Raw genomic sequence first — 20,752 nt, forward strand, 5'->3', positions numbered from 1 at the left:
AAGAAACACCCCCCCCCCCCCTCTCTCTCTCTCTCTCCCACTGTGTCCCTACCTCGCTCTCCCCATCAGTGAATTAATGAAGACATTTATCTCTCTCTCTCCTTCATCCCTCTGTCTCTATTAAAACCTCATTTTCTTGTCTCAATCTATCCATCACTCCCTCCACTTCTCTCCCCGCGCCTCCTTTTCTTCTTCTTCTCCATCCCTCCCCCCTGTCGTCCCTCTTTTCTCTTTCCTTCCTATTATTCTTCCTGCCCCGCTCCCTCCTTCCTCCCTCATTTCCCTTCAACCTTGTCTTCTCCTTTTCATTCCTCCCCTCCTCTCTCGTTCTCTTCCTCCCTCCCTCTCAACTTGTCTCCCCGTTTCCTTCTTCCCTGCTCCTCCATCCTCCTCCTTCACCTCCTGATCTCTTTCCTTTCTCCTTTGTCATTCCTTTCTAATAATCCTCCTCTCCTCTTTCCCATTCCTCCTACCACCTCTCTTAAATCATCTTCCATCCCCTTCTCACCATCAATACTACTTTTTTTGCCTCCCTCCTTCCCTTCATCCTTTCTTTCCTCCCTTTCTCAAGTCGTCTCCTCTTCCTAATCTTTCCTTCCTTGCTCCCTTCTTCCCTTCATCCTTTCTTTCCTCCCTTGCTCAAGACTTCTCCTCTTCCTAATCTTTCCTCCCTTGCTCCCTTCTTCCCTTCATCCTTTCTTTCCTCCCTTGCTCAAGTCTTCTCCTCTTCCTAATCTTTCCTTCCTTGCTCCCTTCTTCCCTTCATCCTTTCTTTCCTCCCTTGCTCAAGACTTCTCCTCTTCCTAATCTTTCCTTCCTTGCTCCCTTCTTCCATCATTTATGCTCCCTTCTTCCCTTCATCCTTTCTTTCCTCCCTTGCTCAAGACTTCTCCTCTTCCTAATCTTTCCTTACGTGCTCCCTTCTTCCCTTCATCCTTTCTTTCCTCCCTTGCTCAAGACTTCTCCTCTTCCTAATCTTTCCTTCCTTGCTCCCTTCTTCCATCATTTATGCTCCCTCCTTCCCTTCATCCTTTCTTTCCTCCCTTGCTCAAGACTTCTCCTCTTCCTAATCTTTCCTTCCTTGCTCCCTTCTTCCCTTCATCCTTTCTTTCCTCCCTTGCTCAAGACTTCTCCTCTTCCTAATCTTTCCTCCCTTGCTCCCTTCTTCCCTTCATCCTTTCTTTCCTCCCTTTCTCAAGTCGTCTCCTCTTCCTAATCTTTCCTTCCTTGCGCCCTTCTTCCCTTCATCCTTTCTTTCCTTCCTTGCGCCCTCCTTCCCTTCATCCTTTCCTCCCTCCCATGCTCAAGTCGTCTCCTCTTCCCCTCATTCCTCCCATCCTCTCTCATTACCATTGTCTCTCCCCTACTCCCTTATTCCCTTCCTCCCTACTCTTACATCTCTCATTAACACCCCCCCCCCATCATATTGGGCCTTAGGCAACACATATGGCAGTCACGCACCCACCCATTAAATAACACACACACACTGTTGCAGCCTCCCTGTGGAGACGAGGTCCTGCCACTCGTTTAATCTCCCCTCTATCCTCTTCCCTTCCTCACCTCCTTTCCTTCCTTACTCCTGGCTGCTCTCCTCTCTCTCGCTCTGTCTCTCTCTTCATCACATTAACTTCTGTGCTCTCTCGCCCCCATTTATTTTGCTCCACGCCGGATCTTCCTCATTGTCTCTCACTCTCTCTGCGCTCCTGTGTGTGTGTGTCTCAGTGTGTGTGTGTGTGTGTGAGAGTGTGTGTGTGTGGGGGGGGGGGATGAGTGGTTTCCAAGGCAACGGAGCTACACTGCCGCAGTGGATACGTAGGGGAGGTGGAGAGTGTGAAGAGAGTGTGAGTGAGAATGAAGCAGGCGTGTGCACGTTTGTGTTTGTGTGCACGTGTGTGTTTGTGTGCACGTGTGTGTTTGTGTGCACGTGCGTGTTTGTGTGCACGTGTGTGTGTCGCTGAGAAACTTGACTCTGGCAGTCAAGAGAGTGAGCGAATTAAGCAAAGAAGAAGAATAAAAGGAGAGCAAGTGTGCGTCTGAGTGTGTATATGAACGTGTGTGAACACGTGTGTGTGTGTCTCTACATCATGAATGTCAAGAGCATTGCTGCAGTGCCAAGGGCAGAGAGACACTGCCAGTGTTACCCCCCTCTCTCTCTCTCTCTCATACACACACAGGTTTCACATGATAACCGTCACCAACATGCGTGTGAGCTTCCCCACACACACACACACACACACACACACACACACACACACTCACACACACTCACACGCTCACACCCTCACGCTCCCGACTCGTCACATCTTGGCGCTTGGTCAAGGCCCTTTTGCGTCATTTTTAGATGTTTAGGGCTCCGCGGTCAAGTTAGCAACTCTTAGCAACAACAAATATGCAACGTCCGGTTAGACTTTCAAAATAAAATGCCAGCGTTTTGAAACATCGCCATTTTTAAACAGCACGATATTAAAGTCGGGTTACTTGGTTAGGGTTAGGAACAGATCATGGTTTGGGTTAAAATAACTACGTACGTCATTTAACACGTAAGTTGACTAACCTCACTTACGTCAACGACTTTTTGATTCACACCACTCAAAGTTCGGGTTCTGGCCCTCCGTCCACCCCAACCACCTCCTTACTCAGTCTTTTCTGTTAAATACCATTTACCTGCCTTTACCGTCACAAACGGACGCTACAGGGCTTCCCCCGCTGCGTTGAACTCTGACGCTATAGGGATCTCCAGTGCGTCGCAAAGTGACGCCGATGGGTCTTGACCATGAGTCCATATGCGACGAGTCAGATAGTGAGAACGAGTTGCCGACACACACACACACGCAGAGCTGAGAGTCTTGTGAATGAAGTGCAAAGATTCCTCTCTCTCAGGAGATTCTCAGGAGTAGAAGAGACTCCGGGGCGTACACTGGAGCATTTTAGAAAATTATCTGCGACGTAAAGCCGAAGCTCACGATTTACGTGCTCACTCCGCACGTGTATGTGCTGACTTTCACCCAGGAGACCCGTGTCCGTTTCCAGTTTGAAACAAAAAGTTGGCATGTTTTTATTTAAGTTACGTGGGTTACGTTACTTAAATTATGTAACTTAAGTGAGGTAAGTAACGTTGTTAATTTAAGCCAAACCCTGATGATCAGAATTTTCACCACACGTTGCATATTTATTGTTGCTAACTTGACCGCAGAACCCTTAACATCCAAAAAGTGTACCCAGAACGCTAAAAAGACCAAGTGTCCATATGTGACTTGTTGTACCATAAACTCATAAGGGAAGTGTTTACTGAGGGAATAAATGAGCTGAAACGTAACCTACTTTTCTCTTCTATCCAATCTCACTTCTTTCTGCAGCCAGTAGAGTCGCCCCCTGCTGACTGTTAGAGACAATGCAGGTTTAAGGTCCTTCAGCACTGGCTTCCCTGTTCAAACCCAGAGCTTCCTGCGTGGTGTTGACCCTCTGGAGTGGTTAAATATGTTGAGGATGAAGGCCGTGAGTGTAACAATCTTAATGAAGGACGCATGATTCGTGTATGTGGAGGAAAAGTTAAAAGTTCAGTGTGTAAGTTTTAGTGACATCTAAAGGTGAGGTTTGTGAACTGCAACCAGTGGCTCACGGTGCATTCAAGTGCTCCTCTGATGGTCCCATTTCCCGAGTTGGGAAGTCGTTCTTCCAACTTCAATGTGTGTTCATGTGCTCTGAATATGGAATCAACGTTCTACAAAGATGTGATGGATTAACTTTACCAGAGCATATAAACAACACGCAGACGTCTAGTTCACTCTACATGGACACCAACCTAACCGTTACAAATTATATGTTTAGAAAATCTATAAATCCAACACGTAAAATTTTCCACAAATCAAAGTTCTGTATACTTCTTTATGTCGCATGTACACTTTATTTCAGCTACATAATACGTGCGTTCCTTTTTCCAAATTTCATTTCTACTACTACTATTAAAATTGTTCTTCTCAACATGGCAACTTCCATGTAAGAGAGTCTAACGGTTATTTCGGCAGAAATGTCTCATTCTAGGGTAATAAAAACATAAGGGTTCGTCTTTACACACCACTGAAAAACATAGTTATGGATCTTCTATTGCATTTCTGTCCCTAGATCCTCCTAAATATATCACACTGGACCTGTAGTTGCACACTTACTGATTTATCATGGAGATTATTTTTTCTTTGTGAGAAAGATACAAAATGAAAATATTTACTTTTCCCAGACTCTGACTGCTGGCCAGTAAAAAATACCCTTAAGTCCAACTTTCAAACTGGCAGGTCAAGAAGAGGATTTGGCAAGAGAGGCGAAGCATGTTGACTACGACCTTTTAACAGTAAGTAGTAAGAAACAGACCTTTTCTGGTCCTGATTATGCCACAGAATCCCACATCAGAAAACAATTCCCGATAAAGCTTTTACTTCACTGAATAAATCTAAAGACACACAATAACAAGCTTTCTTCAGCTGCTCGCAGGCTGAGAAAGTGTGTGTGATAGAGTTTCTACTTCCTCTGCCTCTGCCTGGACCTCAGCATCAATTTAACCTCCCACCGCTTCGACTGTCAGGAGGAAATACATGGGGAACAGGGTAACACACACACACACACTGAGGCACAGCAAAGTGTAAAATGGCCAAAGGCGCTTCCATCTCTCAGCGTGTGTCCTGAAACAGTCTATTTCGGTCATGGTGCGCTGCAGGAAATGGATTCAGACGTGCACACACACACCTGCAGAAGTAGAGTGCACACACACAAAGGAAACAGGTGAGCAGGGAGAGACAGATCTGTGTTCACGAGGAGGCTGAAAGCAGGACTCTCCAAACTGCATCCTGCCCCCGCCTCTCCTGAGCTGACCAGCAGCTCCCCCCTCTGGCAGGGGAGGGAACTACAGCTGCAGGACAAACAGGGGTCTCTTTTATAGCTGAGCCCTGTGTCCAGTACACAGATATACATTTTATAAAGAGCGATTTAAATATTAAAAGCAACACAACATTTGCAGGTGAAAATTTATTTCTAAATCATTAGACATTGTTTTAAATGGTCCTGTGGAAACCAAAACCTCCAGAATAAACTTCCTGTACTTTTGTTTCAAGAACGCGCATCATTATATTCAAAAGTAAGTAAGCGCCACGCAAAAGTATTTCTTATCCGATTACTTGATGAAATAATCTGTATACTCGATTACTTGAGTAATCGATGGCTGCAGCCCGACTTCAAAAGCTACTAAAGAAAGTAGAAACCTCGACCTCTCAGTCTGCTGCTGCTGCGGAGGAGGAGGAGGTGGCTCTTCTCATTCCCTTACTTTCCTTTTCTAGTCTGAAGGATCCAAACCAGCAACCTTCAAGTAACGAGCCAGCTTTATGTCCTGTTGTGTTCATGTTGAGAACTTAGTCATGTGCGCACACTCACTTCTGTACAAACTTCATCCACACAGCAACACACACTTCAAGTGTGAAAATAAAGAGACATTTTCTTAACTGGCTACTCTCTCTCTCTCTCTCTCTCTCTCTCTCTCTCTCACACACGCTGAGTGGCGGCGGTGCGATCCGGCCGCTCTTTGCGTCTTAAAGCATGTATTATTGATTGGAACAAGCAGCGGTGAAGTGGAGCGCGGCGCTACAGCTTTGTTCGAGGGCAAAGCTGCAAGCTAGCCACTTAGCAGGCTGACAGGGGAGAGGGAGGAGCGAGAGACACCGACAAACACAGAGAGCGAGGGAGAGAGAGAGGATCCCAACCTGAGGAGGAGAGGGAGGACGTCTGGACGAGTTCTTACACTGTGAAAGTGGTTGTTTTTCTCCTGTGTCCATCAGCTGACAGGCCGGCGTGAGATTATTATCAACACGCTGAACCTCACAGACTACGACCTCAGAAGGCAAAAACTGCCACTGTCCCATTTAGGAGTTTGTAAAATGTTTTTATGACCACGCAGAACCGTAAATCCATGTTTTGGACAGCGGGATTATTTAAGATGAGTCATTATATGTAATTCTTCACCGCAGACGCAAACCTCACCCGCCGATGAAGACCATGTGATGCGGTTAAAGCAAACCAGCTGCCACATGCATACAACTCCCAGCATGCATTGCATCTGAGGGTGCAGCCTCAGAATGTGTGTGTGTGTGTGCGTGTGTGTGTGTGTGTGTGTGCGCGCTGACCGGAGTTCAGCAGCTCCTGCTCCATCACTCCGCAGCCCAGCACCTCCATCCAGTCACCCTGAAAACGCACCTCCATCTCAAAGGAGGGATGAGTGAAGGGGAAGTAACAGTCGACCCACCGCACCTCCAGATCTGAGGGGCGAGAGGAGGAGACAAGGAGGGGAGAGGGGAGACAAGAGGAGGAGACAAGGAGGGGAGAGGGGAGACAAGAGGAGGAGAGGGGAGAAAAAAGGAGACAAGAGGAGGAGACAAGGAAAGGTGAGTAGGGGAGACAAGAGGAGGAGACAAGGAGGGGAGAGGGGAGACAAGAGGAGGAGAGGGGAGAAAAAAGGAGACAAGAGGAGGAGACAAGGAAAGGTGAGTAGGGGAGACAAGAGGAAGAGAGGGGAGACAAGAGGAGGAGACAAGGAAAGGTGAGTAGGGGAGACAAGTGGAGGAGAGGGGAGACAAGAGGAGACAAGAGGAGGAGACAAGGAGGGGAGAGGGGAGACAAGAGGAGGAGAGGAGATGAGAAGAGACAAGGAGAAGATTTAAGGAGAGGAGACAAGGAGAGGACAGGGGAGAAGAGAGGAGACAAGAGGAGGAGATGAGAGGAGACAAAAGGAGGAGACAAGGAAAGGTGAGTAGGGGAGACAAGTGGAGGAGAGGGGAGAAAAGAGGAGACAAGGAAAGGTGAGTAGGGGAGACAAGAGGAGGAGAGGAGATGAGAAGAGACAAGGAGAAGATTTAAGGAGAGGAGACAAGGAGAGGACAGGGGAGAAGAGAGGAGACAAGAGGAGGAGATGAGAGGAGACAAAAGGAGGAGACAAGGAAAGGTGAGTAGGGGAGACAAGTGGAGGAGAGGGGAGAAAAGAGGAGACAAGGAAAGGTGAGTAGGGGAGACAAGAGGAGGAGAGGAGATGAGAAGAGACAAGGAGAAGATTTAAGGAGAGGAGACAAGGAGAGGACAGGGGAGAAGAGAGGAGACAAGAGGAGGAGATGAGAGGAGACAAAAGGAGGAGACAAGGAAAGGTGAGTAGGGGAGACAAGTGGAGGAGAGGGGAGAAAAGAGGAGACAAGGAAAGGTGAGTAGGGGAGACAAGAGGAGGAGAGGAGATGAGAAGAGACAAGGAGAAGATTTAAGGAGAGGAGACAAGGAGAGGACAGGGGAGAAGAGAGGAGACAAGAGGAGGAGATGAGAGGAGACAAAAGGAGGAGACAAGGAAAGGTGAGTAGGGGAGACAAGTGGAGGAGAGGGGAGAAAAGAGGAGACAAGGAAAGGTGAGTAGGGGAGACAAGAGGAGGAGAGGAGATGAGAAGAGACAAGGAGAAGATTTAAGGAGAGGAGACAAGGAGAGGACAGGGGAGAAGAGAGGAGACAAGAGGAGGAGATGAGAGGAGACAAAAGGAGGAGACAAGGAAAGGTGAGTAGGGGAGACAAGTGGAGGAGAGGGGAGAAAAGAGGAGACAAGGAAAGGTGAGTAGGGGAGACAAGTGGAGGAGAGGGGAGAAAAGAGGAGACAAGAGGAGGAGACAAGAGAAGTCGAGGGGACAAGAAGAGGAGACATGAGGAGGAGACAAGGAAAGAAAAGGAAAGGTGAGAAGAGAGGAGAAAAGGAGAGGAGACAAGGAAAGGAGACAAGGAAAGGAAAGGAAAAATAAGGAGAGGAGACATTAAAATAATCAGTGAAGAGGGGAGGAGTGAGGAAGAGAGACGATGAGGATGGAGTTCAGTAAAGTGAACCTCCCGCCTGCCGCCGCCTCACCTTCTCCGAACAGGTGCGTGACGAGTCTCGTCAGAGTGTGTTTCAGGTCGAACTCCAGCAGCTTCACGGCCTCCAGGCTGTGCGTTTCCTGTTTCTGAGGCGTCCGCCGCCCTCCTCTCTCGAACAGAGACAGCTCCTCGCCGTTCTGCACCTTAGAGAAAAGCTGCGAGACAAAGGAAACGCCTGAAGCACCTCCTGAAACCTCACAACCACATATTTCAGATTCAGCTCTAGAGACGCCATAAACCCACCACGGTGTGTCGTGCGTCGGATCAAAACAACCACCACTGTTCCTGAAACACGAGCGTTTAATCTACCAGCGCTTCATGAAACGCTCATAGTCCCTGCAGTCCAGTTAAAGCAGCTCTGGTAATAGAGAGCGCCGTAACATCACTTTCACTGCATGTACGCCATAGTTTGATGACGGGACATGTGCATACGACCGCCGTCGTCGGTGTTAAAGGTGTTCCCTATAGGATTCTATTCAGGATCATTTTAATTCTCTTTCCCCTAAACAGAATATAAAATATAATAATAATGTACGATAGTTACATCTTTACCTCCAGGTCGGAGAAGAGTCGGACTCCCTCCATCTGGTGGAAGACGGGGTAGTGACTGGCGTCGATCTCGTCCCGCCTGTAAACGTCTCCGGCCAATAAGAAGGCATCCAGGCCGGCCCTCACCAGCTCGATCTGGTGGGCGGAGGTGTGGGCGCGAAGCATCGTTTTCCTGCAACACAAACGCCAGCGATGAACGTTGGCAAAGTGGAAATGAATCCCCAGAGCCGACTAGAAAGCCACGCTGCAGATCGAGTCACTCACCTGTTCAGGTAGTAGTTATCTCCTCGTTTCCTGCTGGGGTGGCCGGGCGGGATCAGCAAGCTGTCAATCAAATTATGCAAAAGAATGACTTTGGGGATCTCTGCAATAATTCACTGACATTTCCTCTTCAACATGTTCAACATGCTCAGTGAAATCATGACTCTCCGGACGTCCGTGACCTCTCCAGGTTTTGCATTTAAAATCATAACTCTGCAGGTTTTGCATTTAAAATCAAAACTCTGCAGGTTTTGCATTTAAAAATAATAACTCTGCAGGTTTTGCATTTAAAAATCATAACTCTGCAGGTTTTGCATTTAAAAATCATAACTCTGCAGGTTTTGCATTTAAAAATAATAACTCTGCAGGTTTTGCATTTAAAAATCATAACTCTGCAGGTTTTGCCCAAAGCCCAGGTATCAGTATCGTTATCAGGACTGAAAATGTCGGGTTGGTGCGTCACTAGGCAAAATGAAATCAAGAACAGCTGAGCCGTGGAGAAAGCAGAAAACTGTTTTACTAAAAATCCTTCTTGCTAATTATCTCACTTCCTCTGTAAACACAACTTTGACAGCACCTATTTCTCTTTAAAAGCTGTAAGTTAAGAGCTGCTCACTGGTAAATCGATCAATAAGCGACGATGCTGCTGACCTGTCAAAGTTTTGCTCCACAGTGACCACGGGGCTGAGGTTATCGTGGACAGAGAAGAGCGGGTTTCCCCGGCGGTTGATGTGGGCGCTGTGGAGGAGACAGTTATTACCACTGATGCGGAGACGCTGAAAACAAACAAACAACAACAACAAACAGAGAATCTACAGCGTTAATTTACTGTGAGTGGAAACTAAGAGGAAAGCACTGGACTAACATTAACAGCGTTTGTATGCACGATCTATGCAGCTGAGAAGAAGCTTCTAGACCAGGGGCCGTATTACAGAAACCGGCAGATCCTATCCTAACTGCTTGGTAACCATGGTAATAAGGGCTAGCAACTGATTTAGGAAAAAGGCCATTACAGATTAGCAGTTCCTGAGTCAATGTTCCTTCCCTAACTTTAGATAGGAGAAGTGTTTTACAGAAGCTTCCTAACTTATCGTAAAATCTAAAATAAACTCTCCTAACTTTTACTTTTCCACCAGTTAGTGTTTGCTAACTCGTTTAATCCACATGGCTGCTCTTTTATTGCTTTTACAAAATCCACAAAATGTCAACAGGCCGAACTTTATTGATTCCACCAATGTGTTTGATGACCAAACCCTCGTTAGTAGAAAGGCTGTAGGCGACGTGACGCTGGATAATGTCTCGTTATGTCACATGATGTAAAGGCTTGATGTAACAAAAGGATCCTAATGCAAGTCTTTGATAGGAGGAGATCTTTACGTCAGCCTGCTCATTAGGGATGAACCCTTCTATGTTTATTATTTGTTGAATGTTCAGTGAATCGTCATTGGATCAAGCCTATTAAAAGTTGTATAAAGCATGTCGATATCTCAATTACTTTTCAAGATATGGACCAATGAACTTCGAAAGGGGCGTGGCTCTGGACATAAATGACCACAAATCAGCAACCGTAGGGCCAATCATCACAAAACTCACAGGATATGTTCAGATAGGTGCCCCGGATATACCTGGACAGTTTGATGTACATATGTCACTAGGGGGCGCTACAAGCGCAAGAAAGGTGCTTAGCATTACACAAATTACACTATAAATCCCATATTCATTCTCCAATCATCACAAATCTCTCAGGATGTGTCCTCATAAGTAACTGAAACATGTCCTGAAAGTTTCATTCAAATCGAACACCCAGGGGCGCTATAAATGCAAACAAACTGCAGGGGATAAAACGCAAAACACGCTACAAAATACAAATTGTTGGTCCAATCAACACAAAACTTGCAGGATATGTCTAGATAAGCACCTCACACATACATTGCAAGTCTCATTCAAATTGACCACTAGGAGGCGCTATAAATGCATAATAATTGGATGTGGAATGAAACAAATCAAGATATAGGTCAATAAATGCTCGTCCAATCGTTACAAAACTTGCAGAATGTGTTTCGTAACAATATTCAACCATATGTGTGACATTTTTTTTATGGTGATATTGTGAAAAAAAAGGTATTATTATTTTACTTTTTTTTTACCTTCATTATTAACTTTCCCGAGAAGAGTTCGGGTTTCTGCCGGGATCCGTGAGGGAGCACAGGAGGAGCCACCAGCGGTTTCGGATCAGTTGTCTTTCTCTTCGTATCACGTAAATGGACTTATTTTCTTTTTGACAGCATCAGCGCTCCGCTGGATGCCGGATATGCGGCGGAGACTGCGTCCGCTATTTTGGCCCACTCTCAGTCTTTAATCTCCCGAGTTAAGCGTTACGTGGATTTGGATTTCTCGACGCAGGTTACCAACACGTCTGAGTCATCTGACTTGAAGTTCAATGATAGTTGTTGTTTCTGCTCCATTTTCAGTTTATGTTTCATTAAAAAAACTACCAAAAACCAGCGATTAAAAGCCATTTAGCTCGGCGAGATGAGTAAAGTGGCATCAGACATAAAAGTTGATCACCGATGTTGGATTGAGTGTTGAGGATTTCCTAACCTGAGATAAGACAGGATTCCTAAAGTTAGTTAGGATTTGCTTCTGTATTACCAAATTGAGGAAAATCCTATCTTAGACTCTTCCTGTCTTAACTTTAGACTTAACTTTAGGTAGGAACTTCCTGTAATACGGCCCCAGGCTTCTAATTGAGACCTTGTCCAAATGTGTAGCCACACCAGGCCAGTAAACGAGAGTTTTACGGTATCCCAGAAGTACACCTACTGGGCAGAACACCAACATGTACCATCTAAACAACACTGCAGAATTACTACTACTACTACTCAAGACGAAGGATTCATTAAAATCAGTCAGAAAGAGAAGAAGTGAGTAAAACGCAACAGAGGGAGAAGAAAGGAAGCAGCGTCAAAGTAAAGTAGCTGTTGATCAAGTTTTGGTCTTGTTTGAAAACTACCCAGCAGCCCTCCCCGGAGTCTGCTGTCCCGCTGCCATCAGAGCACACAGGCTTTTCTAAAGAGTAAAGTTCACGACCTGTGAAATGGCAGAGTCATAAACCACTGTCAGACAACACACTCTGACTTCTTAATGACTTATTAATGCAGTATTAATGCGCCCGCTGCTCTGTGTGTGTTGGTTTTTCATACAGCGGGTGGAGATTAACCAGCAGCCTGACGATATATATCACTGCTGTGTGCAGTGCAGCAAACTTTTACACTCGACTGTCCCCGAAGACACATTGAGCCTGCGGAGAGTCAGTCAGCAGTTTGTGCTCTGGAAATAAAGAACACAGAAATATATATATATACACGACATGTGCAGATACAACAGCAGCTGATGGGGAGAGCAGCAGATTCTAAGGACAAACTGGGAATATTTGGATGTGGAAGCCGAGGACATGTTGAGATGTGTTGGACAGTACGCAGGACACAGAGAGGACATTTAAACAGTGTGAACATTCACACCTGAAGTGTGAAGATTCACATATGAAGTTAAACTTTCCCAACAATAGAACGTTTTTACTTTGGCACATCCAGCTCTCTGCAGAGCTGACAGAGTCTGTGGGGCTGTGCAACATACTCACAGTGACAATGCTAACATGCTGGTATTTAGCAGTACAGTGTTTACCATGTTCACCATCTTAGCATGTTCACATTAGCTAATTAGCACAAAACCCAGAGTGCGGAGGATGATGTCATTTGTTCTGCTGGGTTTTGGTCATAAACCAAAGTATTCGACAGGTAAAAATTTTCACCTGCTGGTGGCGCCAGAGGAAAAGTCAAATGATAACCAAAGCCATTAGCGTCAATCATCTGAGAACCGTTAATATACCAAATTTTGAGCCAATCTATCCAGAAGTCCCAGAGGTTGAGATATTTCAGTCTGAACCATCAACCCGTTTTACCTCCAAAGTCGTCACATGTGGACACCAGGTCAAGACCCGTTGGCAGCGGTTTGTAACGCACTGGAGGAAGCCCTGTAGCGTCACTTTTGAACGCTAAAGGTAGGTGTAGGATATTTAAGAGTAAGGAGGTGATTGAGGCGGACCGGAAACCAGACTTTCGCTCAGGAGGTCGGTGTTCGTCCCGTGTAAAACTAAAAGTCATCATTGATTGTTTTAAGATGTTTTCCTAAACCCAAACAAGTAGTTTTGGTGCCTAAACCAAACCGAATTTCATTTCACATGGTTAACTAGTTTTACTTTAAAAGTCTAACTGGATGTTGCATATATATTTTTGCTAACTTGACTGCAGAGCCCTACACGTCCAAAAACGTAACACTGAAGGATACCCAGGGCGTAAAAAAGCCACCCCAAGCGGTCTTGACCAAGCGTCCGTTTGTGATGAGTTGGGAGTCAGAATGTGTTGGAACCAAATGGTGGCCCAACCAACACCAACCTAAAAGCGTGGCTAAAAATAAATTACGTTATCAATATCGATTACACTATTTATTTTGTCCCATGTGCACGATGACAAGATCATCATGGATTAAAGAAAGATTTAAATGTGAACTCAAGATCTGTTTGGGAAATGGCAAGATGTGAAACACGCTTTATTTTGATGTACGGGTGTCTAAATTTAAATCTCTTTAAAGTCCCCTTGAAATCAAAATCAATGTTTATTTGTTTTTATTGCATATGCTTTGCACTATATGTCACCAATACACCAGCATCTGACCCAACAGTGATACAAACGTTGTTTTGTTGGTATTCTTCATGGTATTTTAAATTTTGACGAGTTTGAAATGTTGATGACCCATCCTGCACTCGGGGGTGTGTTTTAATTCAGTGTCCAATGAAAAGCTTTATCATTTTTATGACTGCACCGGAGTGCAGTGTTTCTGGGGGCCGACCAGACCTCACTGATTACTGTACAAAAACAAAAATGTATCTTTATTAATTGATTTTGGTGAAACGGGATCATATTCGATGGGGAACAATATTTTCTGGTTCTCCCTCTGATTTCCTCCGGCTGCCCTGCCTCAGCTATCTGTGATTTACGAAGTTTGCTGATGAACAGATAGCTTTACTTGTTGCTAAAGCTAACTGCTACTAGCTGCTGTTAGTTAGCTCAGTTAGCTGTCATATTAGGCTCTGCCTGGACGGGGAGCTTGGAGAGCTGGGCGAGTGTTAGTGTTTACCATTACACTTCTAACATTACTCAAGCCATGGAGGTTTTCAGGCCAGGGGCAGGGGAACCCAACAGGGAGTGATGGCGGGTAACGTTAACGTTAGCGGCTCCGGAACAGGCGCCAGAGCCGGTGCGAGTGGGCAATGACACCACGTTTAGCGGCCTCCTAGTGAACACAGCCTGAACAGGACCAAAAACAGCCTCAAACACCAACAGGGACCGAGGGGATTTGACGTTATAGAGCTTCAGGATGGACAGATAGCTTTAGTTTTTGCTAAACCGTTAAATGCTGCTAACTATCTGTCTGCATCTGTAGCTAGTTAGCTCGGTTAATATTAGCCGGGTTGCTACCGGTTCTTAGCTGACTCCAGTCCTGGGATTCCAAGACTCAAACCCGGCAAGATTCCCTCTTGTCAAACTGGCCTCTGTCGGTCTCGGATGATGCGTTTGTTCTTATGGTTTGGTCCCAGCTGCCGTGTTCACTCGGCGGGAGCTGGAACTAGTCCGCACAGAGTCTGCAAGACGGAGCGGGGGCACATTCAGCGCTACTGGCTACTGCAAACGCCAATCAATATTTGCAACAAGTCACTCCCCAGCTTTGTGTTTTAACAGGATACACGTAAATATCTGGAAGCAATTAGCAATCCGGTTTCTGTTTCATGGGAACTTTAAAAGAGTAATTGAAAGATGAAGCAAGAAAACTTAACGTCTAATTCCCCAGCAGCGTCCTCTAGAGGCTGCGATGTTCATTACAGCCACAAGAAGAGAGAGCTGGATGGACAACGAAGAATATCCTGATCATTTATCTGTTCCTTAAAGATTTACCAGCAGTGGAGATTAAAATGTAAAGTGAGGTGGCACGAGAGGAAAGGTAGGCTCATTAAAATCTAAATGGATCATCCTCTGCGCAGTACCAGTGAGCTTGAACCGTGGGGAGGACTTACCTGTAGAAGTGAGCTTTGATTCGCTCCTTCATCAGCCACAGAGGGTGATGCGATTGGTTGTGGAGGTTGCGGCCGACCTTGGCCAAGATCTTTTGCGTGACGTTGGTGTAGTCATCACGGGGGTAGGTGTGGCCCAACACCTCCACCGAGTCCTGACCAATCACAGGCTGAGAGGCGTGGACATCTGTGCTGAGCCGTCTGCATGACGGCGTGCTGCAGTTGGCTAATAGCGTTGACAGGCAGCAGCGATGGCGCAGATGGAGCGGCGGGGACTGTAGGACGGGGAGGAGCAAGGAAAGGGGAGTGCTGCAGAGTCTCATAATGATTGGTCCATGGAGCTGGAATCAGAGAGACATTATATGATATCATTTTATTAGCATTTAGCTGCATGTTAGCAATATAAACTGATTTTAAAAACGTTCACAGCGGAGTTTCGTTTCTGCTTTGTTGCATATTTGGTGCACTGGCTCACTCCAGTTTGGGAGTCTGTTGGTGACCAAAGTGAAGGGGTCTGTTGGGGTCTTGTTCACAAGCGTAAGATGGATCTACCATAGGAACGGAGCTGCGGGGCCAGGCTGAAGACCTACCAGCTGGTTTCCATTTGATCCTTCATATATTACACTACTGAACAAAAGTATGAAAACACCCCCATATTTCTAGGTTGTATGTAAATGTAAGTAGTTCAGTTAAAAAACCTGTCAATGTCAATTTTATTTCTATAGCACATTTAAAAACAACAACAGTTGACCAGAGTGCTGAACAGGGTCGATGTCAAATATATAAATAACAAGTACAAAAATGACTCCAGCCAAAGTGAATCATGGGGAAACAAAACAACACCACTTTAAAACATCAGAAACCAGGTTAGCGAAGGTTAAAAGCTACTGCAAAAAGGTGCCTCTTAAGCAGCGATTTAAACGTTTGTGGGGTCTGTGCAGCTTTAATATGCACGGGGAGGCTGTTCCAAAGGATGGTGGCGCCCACTGCAAAGGCTCTATCGCCCTTACTTTTTAGCTTTGATCTCACGACATCCGAGAACAGCTGATTTGTTGACCTCAGTGTTCTGACTGGAGAATGGTGGCGCCAGACCATTTAGGGCCTTAAAAACAAGCAATAAAATCTTAAAATCTATCCTATGACGGACAGGTAGCCAGTGGGGGGGAGGCCAACACAGGCGTGATGTGTTCACGCTTTTTTGATTTAGTTAAAAGGCGAGCAGCTGCGTTTTGGACTAACTGGAGGCGATTTAAAGATTTCTGATTTAGACCCATGTATAATGAATTACAATAATCCAGCCGAGCAGCATGGATGACCTTTTCAAGGTCTTTGGGAGGAAGACAGGCCTTTATTTTAGCTAGAAGTCTTAACTGGAAGAAGCCGGTCTTGACGACTGCACTGATTTGCTTATTGAAAGTGAACGAGGTGTCAAAAATAACGCCAAGATTTTTAATAGAGGATCGATTTTGGGAGGCTAAGGGGCCCAAAGTGCCAAGAGGGTCACCCAGTTTTACTTTCATTCAGAGTGAGGAACTTTAACTCCATCCAGGTTTTTCCCTCCTGTAAGCAGCCTCACATGGTACCAAAGTAAGCAGCAAACAAAGTTAAAAACAAGGTTTGTGTCACCAAAACAGACATTTTCCGACATAAAATGAACAATTAAATGAATGACATTTGTTCTTTATTTCACTGTAGGATCACCTGCTCTCTCATCCTTCATAAATATTATATATAATATAGGGCTGGGCAATAAAATAATAATCATAATTATCGCGATATAATTTTACTCAATGACAAGATAAAATGTTTAATAAATGTTCAATACATTTTTGATTTAACTTAAATCGCGAACTTACTTTTTCTATCAGGATATTTATTTTGTTGATTAAAAGGGACTGAAAAAAGATTTTACTTAATTTTAGTCGTGCATATTTGTTGAAAAAAGATTTTATCATAACAGTTCTGAATGTTCTGCCTCAGATCTGTCAAGTGATCCACTGTTTGGCATCAAGTGCTTGTTCTGAACATAAAGAAAAGTTTTAAACCACAATTAACCATCTGGTTGCTTAAACTTTCACTGTTCCAAGGTGTTTACTGTAGAAATGTGTTTCACTGCTGCAGAATAAACAAAAAAAAGGTAAAGACAAAGTTTAGGTCAGCAAAACTGAGAAATAATGTAAATTTAAGAGATAAACAATTTTCAGGGATCACGTAATGAGTTTCAAGTTATTCTGCAGCAGTGGAAGGAAATGAAACACATTTCTACAGTAAACACCTCGGAACAGCATGTTAATACACCCTCAGAAGCTTTATTTTGACTATAGAATAAATATTATATGTAATTGTAATGAAGGACGACAGAGCAGCTGGTCATCGGTTGATCCTACAGCGAAATAATGAACAAAACTCCTTTATTTAATTGTTCATTTTAGATCTGAAAATGTCTGTTTTTGGTGAAATAAACGTCGTTTTTTAACTTTGCTGCTTACTTTTGTACCATTTAAGGTTTGAACTACTTATATTTACATACACACTAGAAAAATGGGTGAGTTATGAAACTTTTGACTGGTAGGGTAGCTGTGGTTTGGTGTCCAACTCCAGCAAACACACCAGCCTCTCAGTGGAGGTCAGATGAGGTGAGAGCTAAAGCTGCAAACTCACACGCACACACAACACAGAGGTGATTTCTTCATATCGGTTATATTTACACTAATGGACAAACAGCAAAGGTTAAAATGAGACAAAGCGAGCCGGCTCAGCTGGTTCTGGTTCTCTCTGTCCTTTTCCTTCTTTCCATCATTCAACCTCTGACAGCAGATGAGACTATCGCCCTTTTAGCCGTCCTCCTCAAATATTTGTCCGTCCACTCACACACGAACACACACACACACACACACACACACTAGGGGAGCATCCCCGAACAAGACAAAGGGTGTTGCATTGCAGTGGCATTGCAGCAAAATGGATTATTGTTCCTAAATCCATGAAGCTTTTACCTTTGCTCTGCTGCTGGTGTCATATTATACTGGACTGGACAGAGCTGAGGTCTCACACACACACATTACAAAACTGGTTCTTGAGTGAAGGGACATCTGAAGGTCATTTTGATTTTAACAGGAACATAAAAGTACCTAAAGGCATCATTTTGAGATGACATAGCAGTTAAAGCACCTATAACGACCCCTACGGGCTAGAATGATCTTTACATTCAGCACACACGAAAGTCGGACAGAATGAATAACTAACTGAATAACTTCTGTGTAATGAAAGCTGCGAAATCATATAATTCTTCCTCTGAAACAGCATTAATATATTCAGTAAAGGTCACGGCAGCTCGGCCATTATTTGTCTGGTGTCCATAGATCATAATTTGTTTATCCAAAGACAGGCGCTAAAGGAAAGGCTGTGTAAAGACCTAAACAGACACAACGGCGGAGACAAGCCACCTCGCCTGAAACACAGACCACACTAACAAAGTAAAAAATAATACACCTTTATATTTAATGAGAATGACGCTGTTTTGGTCATCAGTTTGTTTGAAATGGATTTGTATCCATCAGTGTTGCCTCATGTTTAATCTCACAGAGTTCAAGGTAATTCATCCGGAAGTCGACACGTGACGTGGAGTCCCACAGGGAAATGTTTTGGGCCCCTTTATGTTTTTATTTGATGTGAATAACTTGGAATTTTAAGTGTAAGCTCATAATCCTGGTTACAAGTTGTAGTTAGTAACGTTTAATAAATTATTTTTTTGGGATGCTTGAGTGATTTTATTGATGATGTTATTTTCCATAACATGTCTTCTTTCAGACTTATAGATGTTATATATTGTTCTTGTTTAGTATCTGATTAGATATTGGGTCTGTAAATATTGATTTTCAAGAAAAATTATATGAAATTTTACAATACATATATTTAAAGGAACTTTAAATTAGTTTTTCCTCTAACTCTGAGAATGAAATCTCCACTTCGGCAGCTCTTACAGACACCAAACTTTCCAGTTGTCCTCCTGACTATATTCCGAAAGTTTTTACAGACGGTTTTGTTCAAATATCATTCATAGGCTGAATTATAGAATATTTTACACCCAAAAACTTGGCGGAAATCGAATTTTTTTTTTTTTGCAAATAAAAAGGGATATCCAAAATTCCCTCTGTAAAAACATTTGAGTCTAATATGTCAATAAAATAAAACAATAATTTTGAACCTGTGTTAATCTAGTGTTCAGATTTCTGGTCTTGAAATATATGCAAATTAGCGTATATTTACAGTTTTTCTCCATTGCTTAAACACTATAATCAGGCCTCTGAACTAAAATTTTAAAACCCCATTTCTCTAAACTCTACACCCAAATCCCTTCAATTACACTCAATTAGTGGAAACACAAAGAGTCATAACTGATAACACGCCAATCAGAAGCTTCAATAGATAAAAGGACCAGAGTCAGTTCATTCAGTTTGGGAACAATGGATCCAGAGAAATCTGAAGGAGGAGGTGCAGGACACCAGAGAGGAGGAGGAGGTGGAGAACAAGAATCTCTGGCCTGTCCCAGACCAAAGCCGGTGTTTTGTTCTGTACAAGCACACTAAGGAATAAAAATGTGCAAATGTTTGCATGTTATTTCTTTTGTTCATCATGTGAAGGTTTCTGAGGGTGAGAATCAAAAGCAACATCACTAATATCCAGTTTTTGTAGTATTGTTTTGAATTTATCTCCCCAGTGTGTCAGACTGTGCTGCAGTGTGCGTATTATGTCTGAGGGCAAAGTTTGGTTTTGAGTCGAGAGCTTCATTTTGACCTGAAAATAGGACGTTTGGGGAATTGGGTGAGAAGTTGTGGATTAGTGTTTTGAGTTTTGAGAAAAAGAGGCAGAATTTTCAAGAAATGTTTTTAAGCAATCGAGAAAAAACTTTAATTAGATACGGCCTCAAATGCATACAGATCAGGGTGGCTTGCTGCCTTGGCTTAACGACTTCACAGGGAAATGACATTTTGTCCCAACACTAGAGTCATGGTCATGGGTTCACCAAAACCATTAAGACTCAACCATTTCGGACTCGGGAACATCCACAGCAGATTTAATGAACTGAAGCCAGTTGTTCGTCACTGTCATAAACTTGTTTTTTAATTAAGATCAACGGCTTAAAGTATGAAAAACTTATTTTCTAAAAATCATTTATTAAACTGACTCCATATTTTTTTTTTAATATGCTCCATTTTTTTCATTTTGCAGCAACGACAACTTTTTAATTGCCAAGCAAAGGGAAACGTCTGAGTAAACATGTCATTTATTTTCTTGCATTCTATATTTCATGTCAAGATGTACAAAGGACTATTTCTGTTATTTTTTAATTCACCATTTAATCTATTAACACGTGAAGAAAACAACAAAGGAATGTCCATAACAAGTTGTCAGTGCCCAAAGCAACGTCTTCAAATGCCTTGTTTTGTCCCACAAAAAAGCCCGTTCTCACTCCCAAGTCGTCACATATGGACTAGTGTACTCTGTGTTCTGGCTCTGTGTTCCCGTTTGGGTTATGTCTGTTATGATCCCTGTGTTATAGTCTGTCTGTTGGGTTTGTCTGGTGGGTTTCTGTTATTGTCGAGTTAGTTTCTTGTCTGGTATTTTGTTACATGTGTTCTGTCTGTGTTGGTTATTTTGCCCTGTGCCTGCCTGTCAGGTGTTCCGTCTGTTCTCTCTAGTATTCCTCTGTCTGCTTGTCGTTCTGTGTTTAGAGTTCCTGTTGGATTCTTGCCTCATGTCCTTGGTCTTTTGTACCCTGTATGTCTGTTTATATGTATTCATATTTCTGTTGGTATTTGTCTGCGGGCTTGTTGGTAGTTCTGTTAGTTTGGGCCTGTTTGGTATCTGTCTGTGTTCCTGTCAGTTCACCACCCT

General features: G+C 43.9%; 1 protein-coding gene across 2 annotated transcripts in view; it reads right to left on the bottom strand.

The window, feature by feature from the left end:
* fars2 (phenylalanyl-tRNA synthetase 2, mitochondrial) overlaps positions 1 to 20,752 on the bottom strand; it is a 186,880-nt gene that overhangs the window by 122,894 nt on the left and 43,234 nt on the right. For both annotated transcript variants that reach the window (XM_046044746.1, XM_046044739.1), the window contains 6 exons: positions 14,858 to 15,195; positions 9,379 to 9,465; positions 8,731 to 8,790; positions 8,470 to 8,638; positions 7,910 to 8,072; positions 6,165 to 6,296 (listed from right to left, as the gene is read on the bottom strand). In XM_046044746.1, coding sequence (XP_045900702.1) covers positions 6,165 to 6,296; positions 7,910 to 8,072; positions 8,470 to 8,638; positions 8,731 to 8,790; positions 9,379 to 9,465; positions 14,858 to 15,177 — 931 coding nt within the window. In that variant the 5' untranslated portion in view covers positions 15,178 to 15,195. The remainder of the gene's footprint in view (positions 1 to 6,164; positions 6,297 to 7,909; positions 8,073 to 8,469; positions 8,639 to 8,730; positions 8,791 to 9,378; positions 9,466 to 14,857; positions 15,196 to 20,752) is intronic.

This window comes from Micropterus dolomieu, linkage group LG01, assembly GCF_021292245.1.
Source record: "Micropterus dolomieu isolate WLL.071019.BEF.003 ecotype Adirondacks linkage group LG01, ASM2129224v1, whole genome shotgun sequence".
Classification (NCBI taxonomy): Eukaryota; Metazoa; Chordata; class Actinopteri; order Centrarchiformes; family Centrarchidae; genus Micropterus; species Micropterus dolomieu.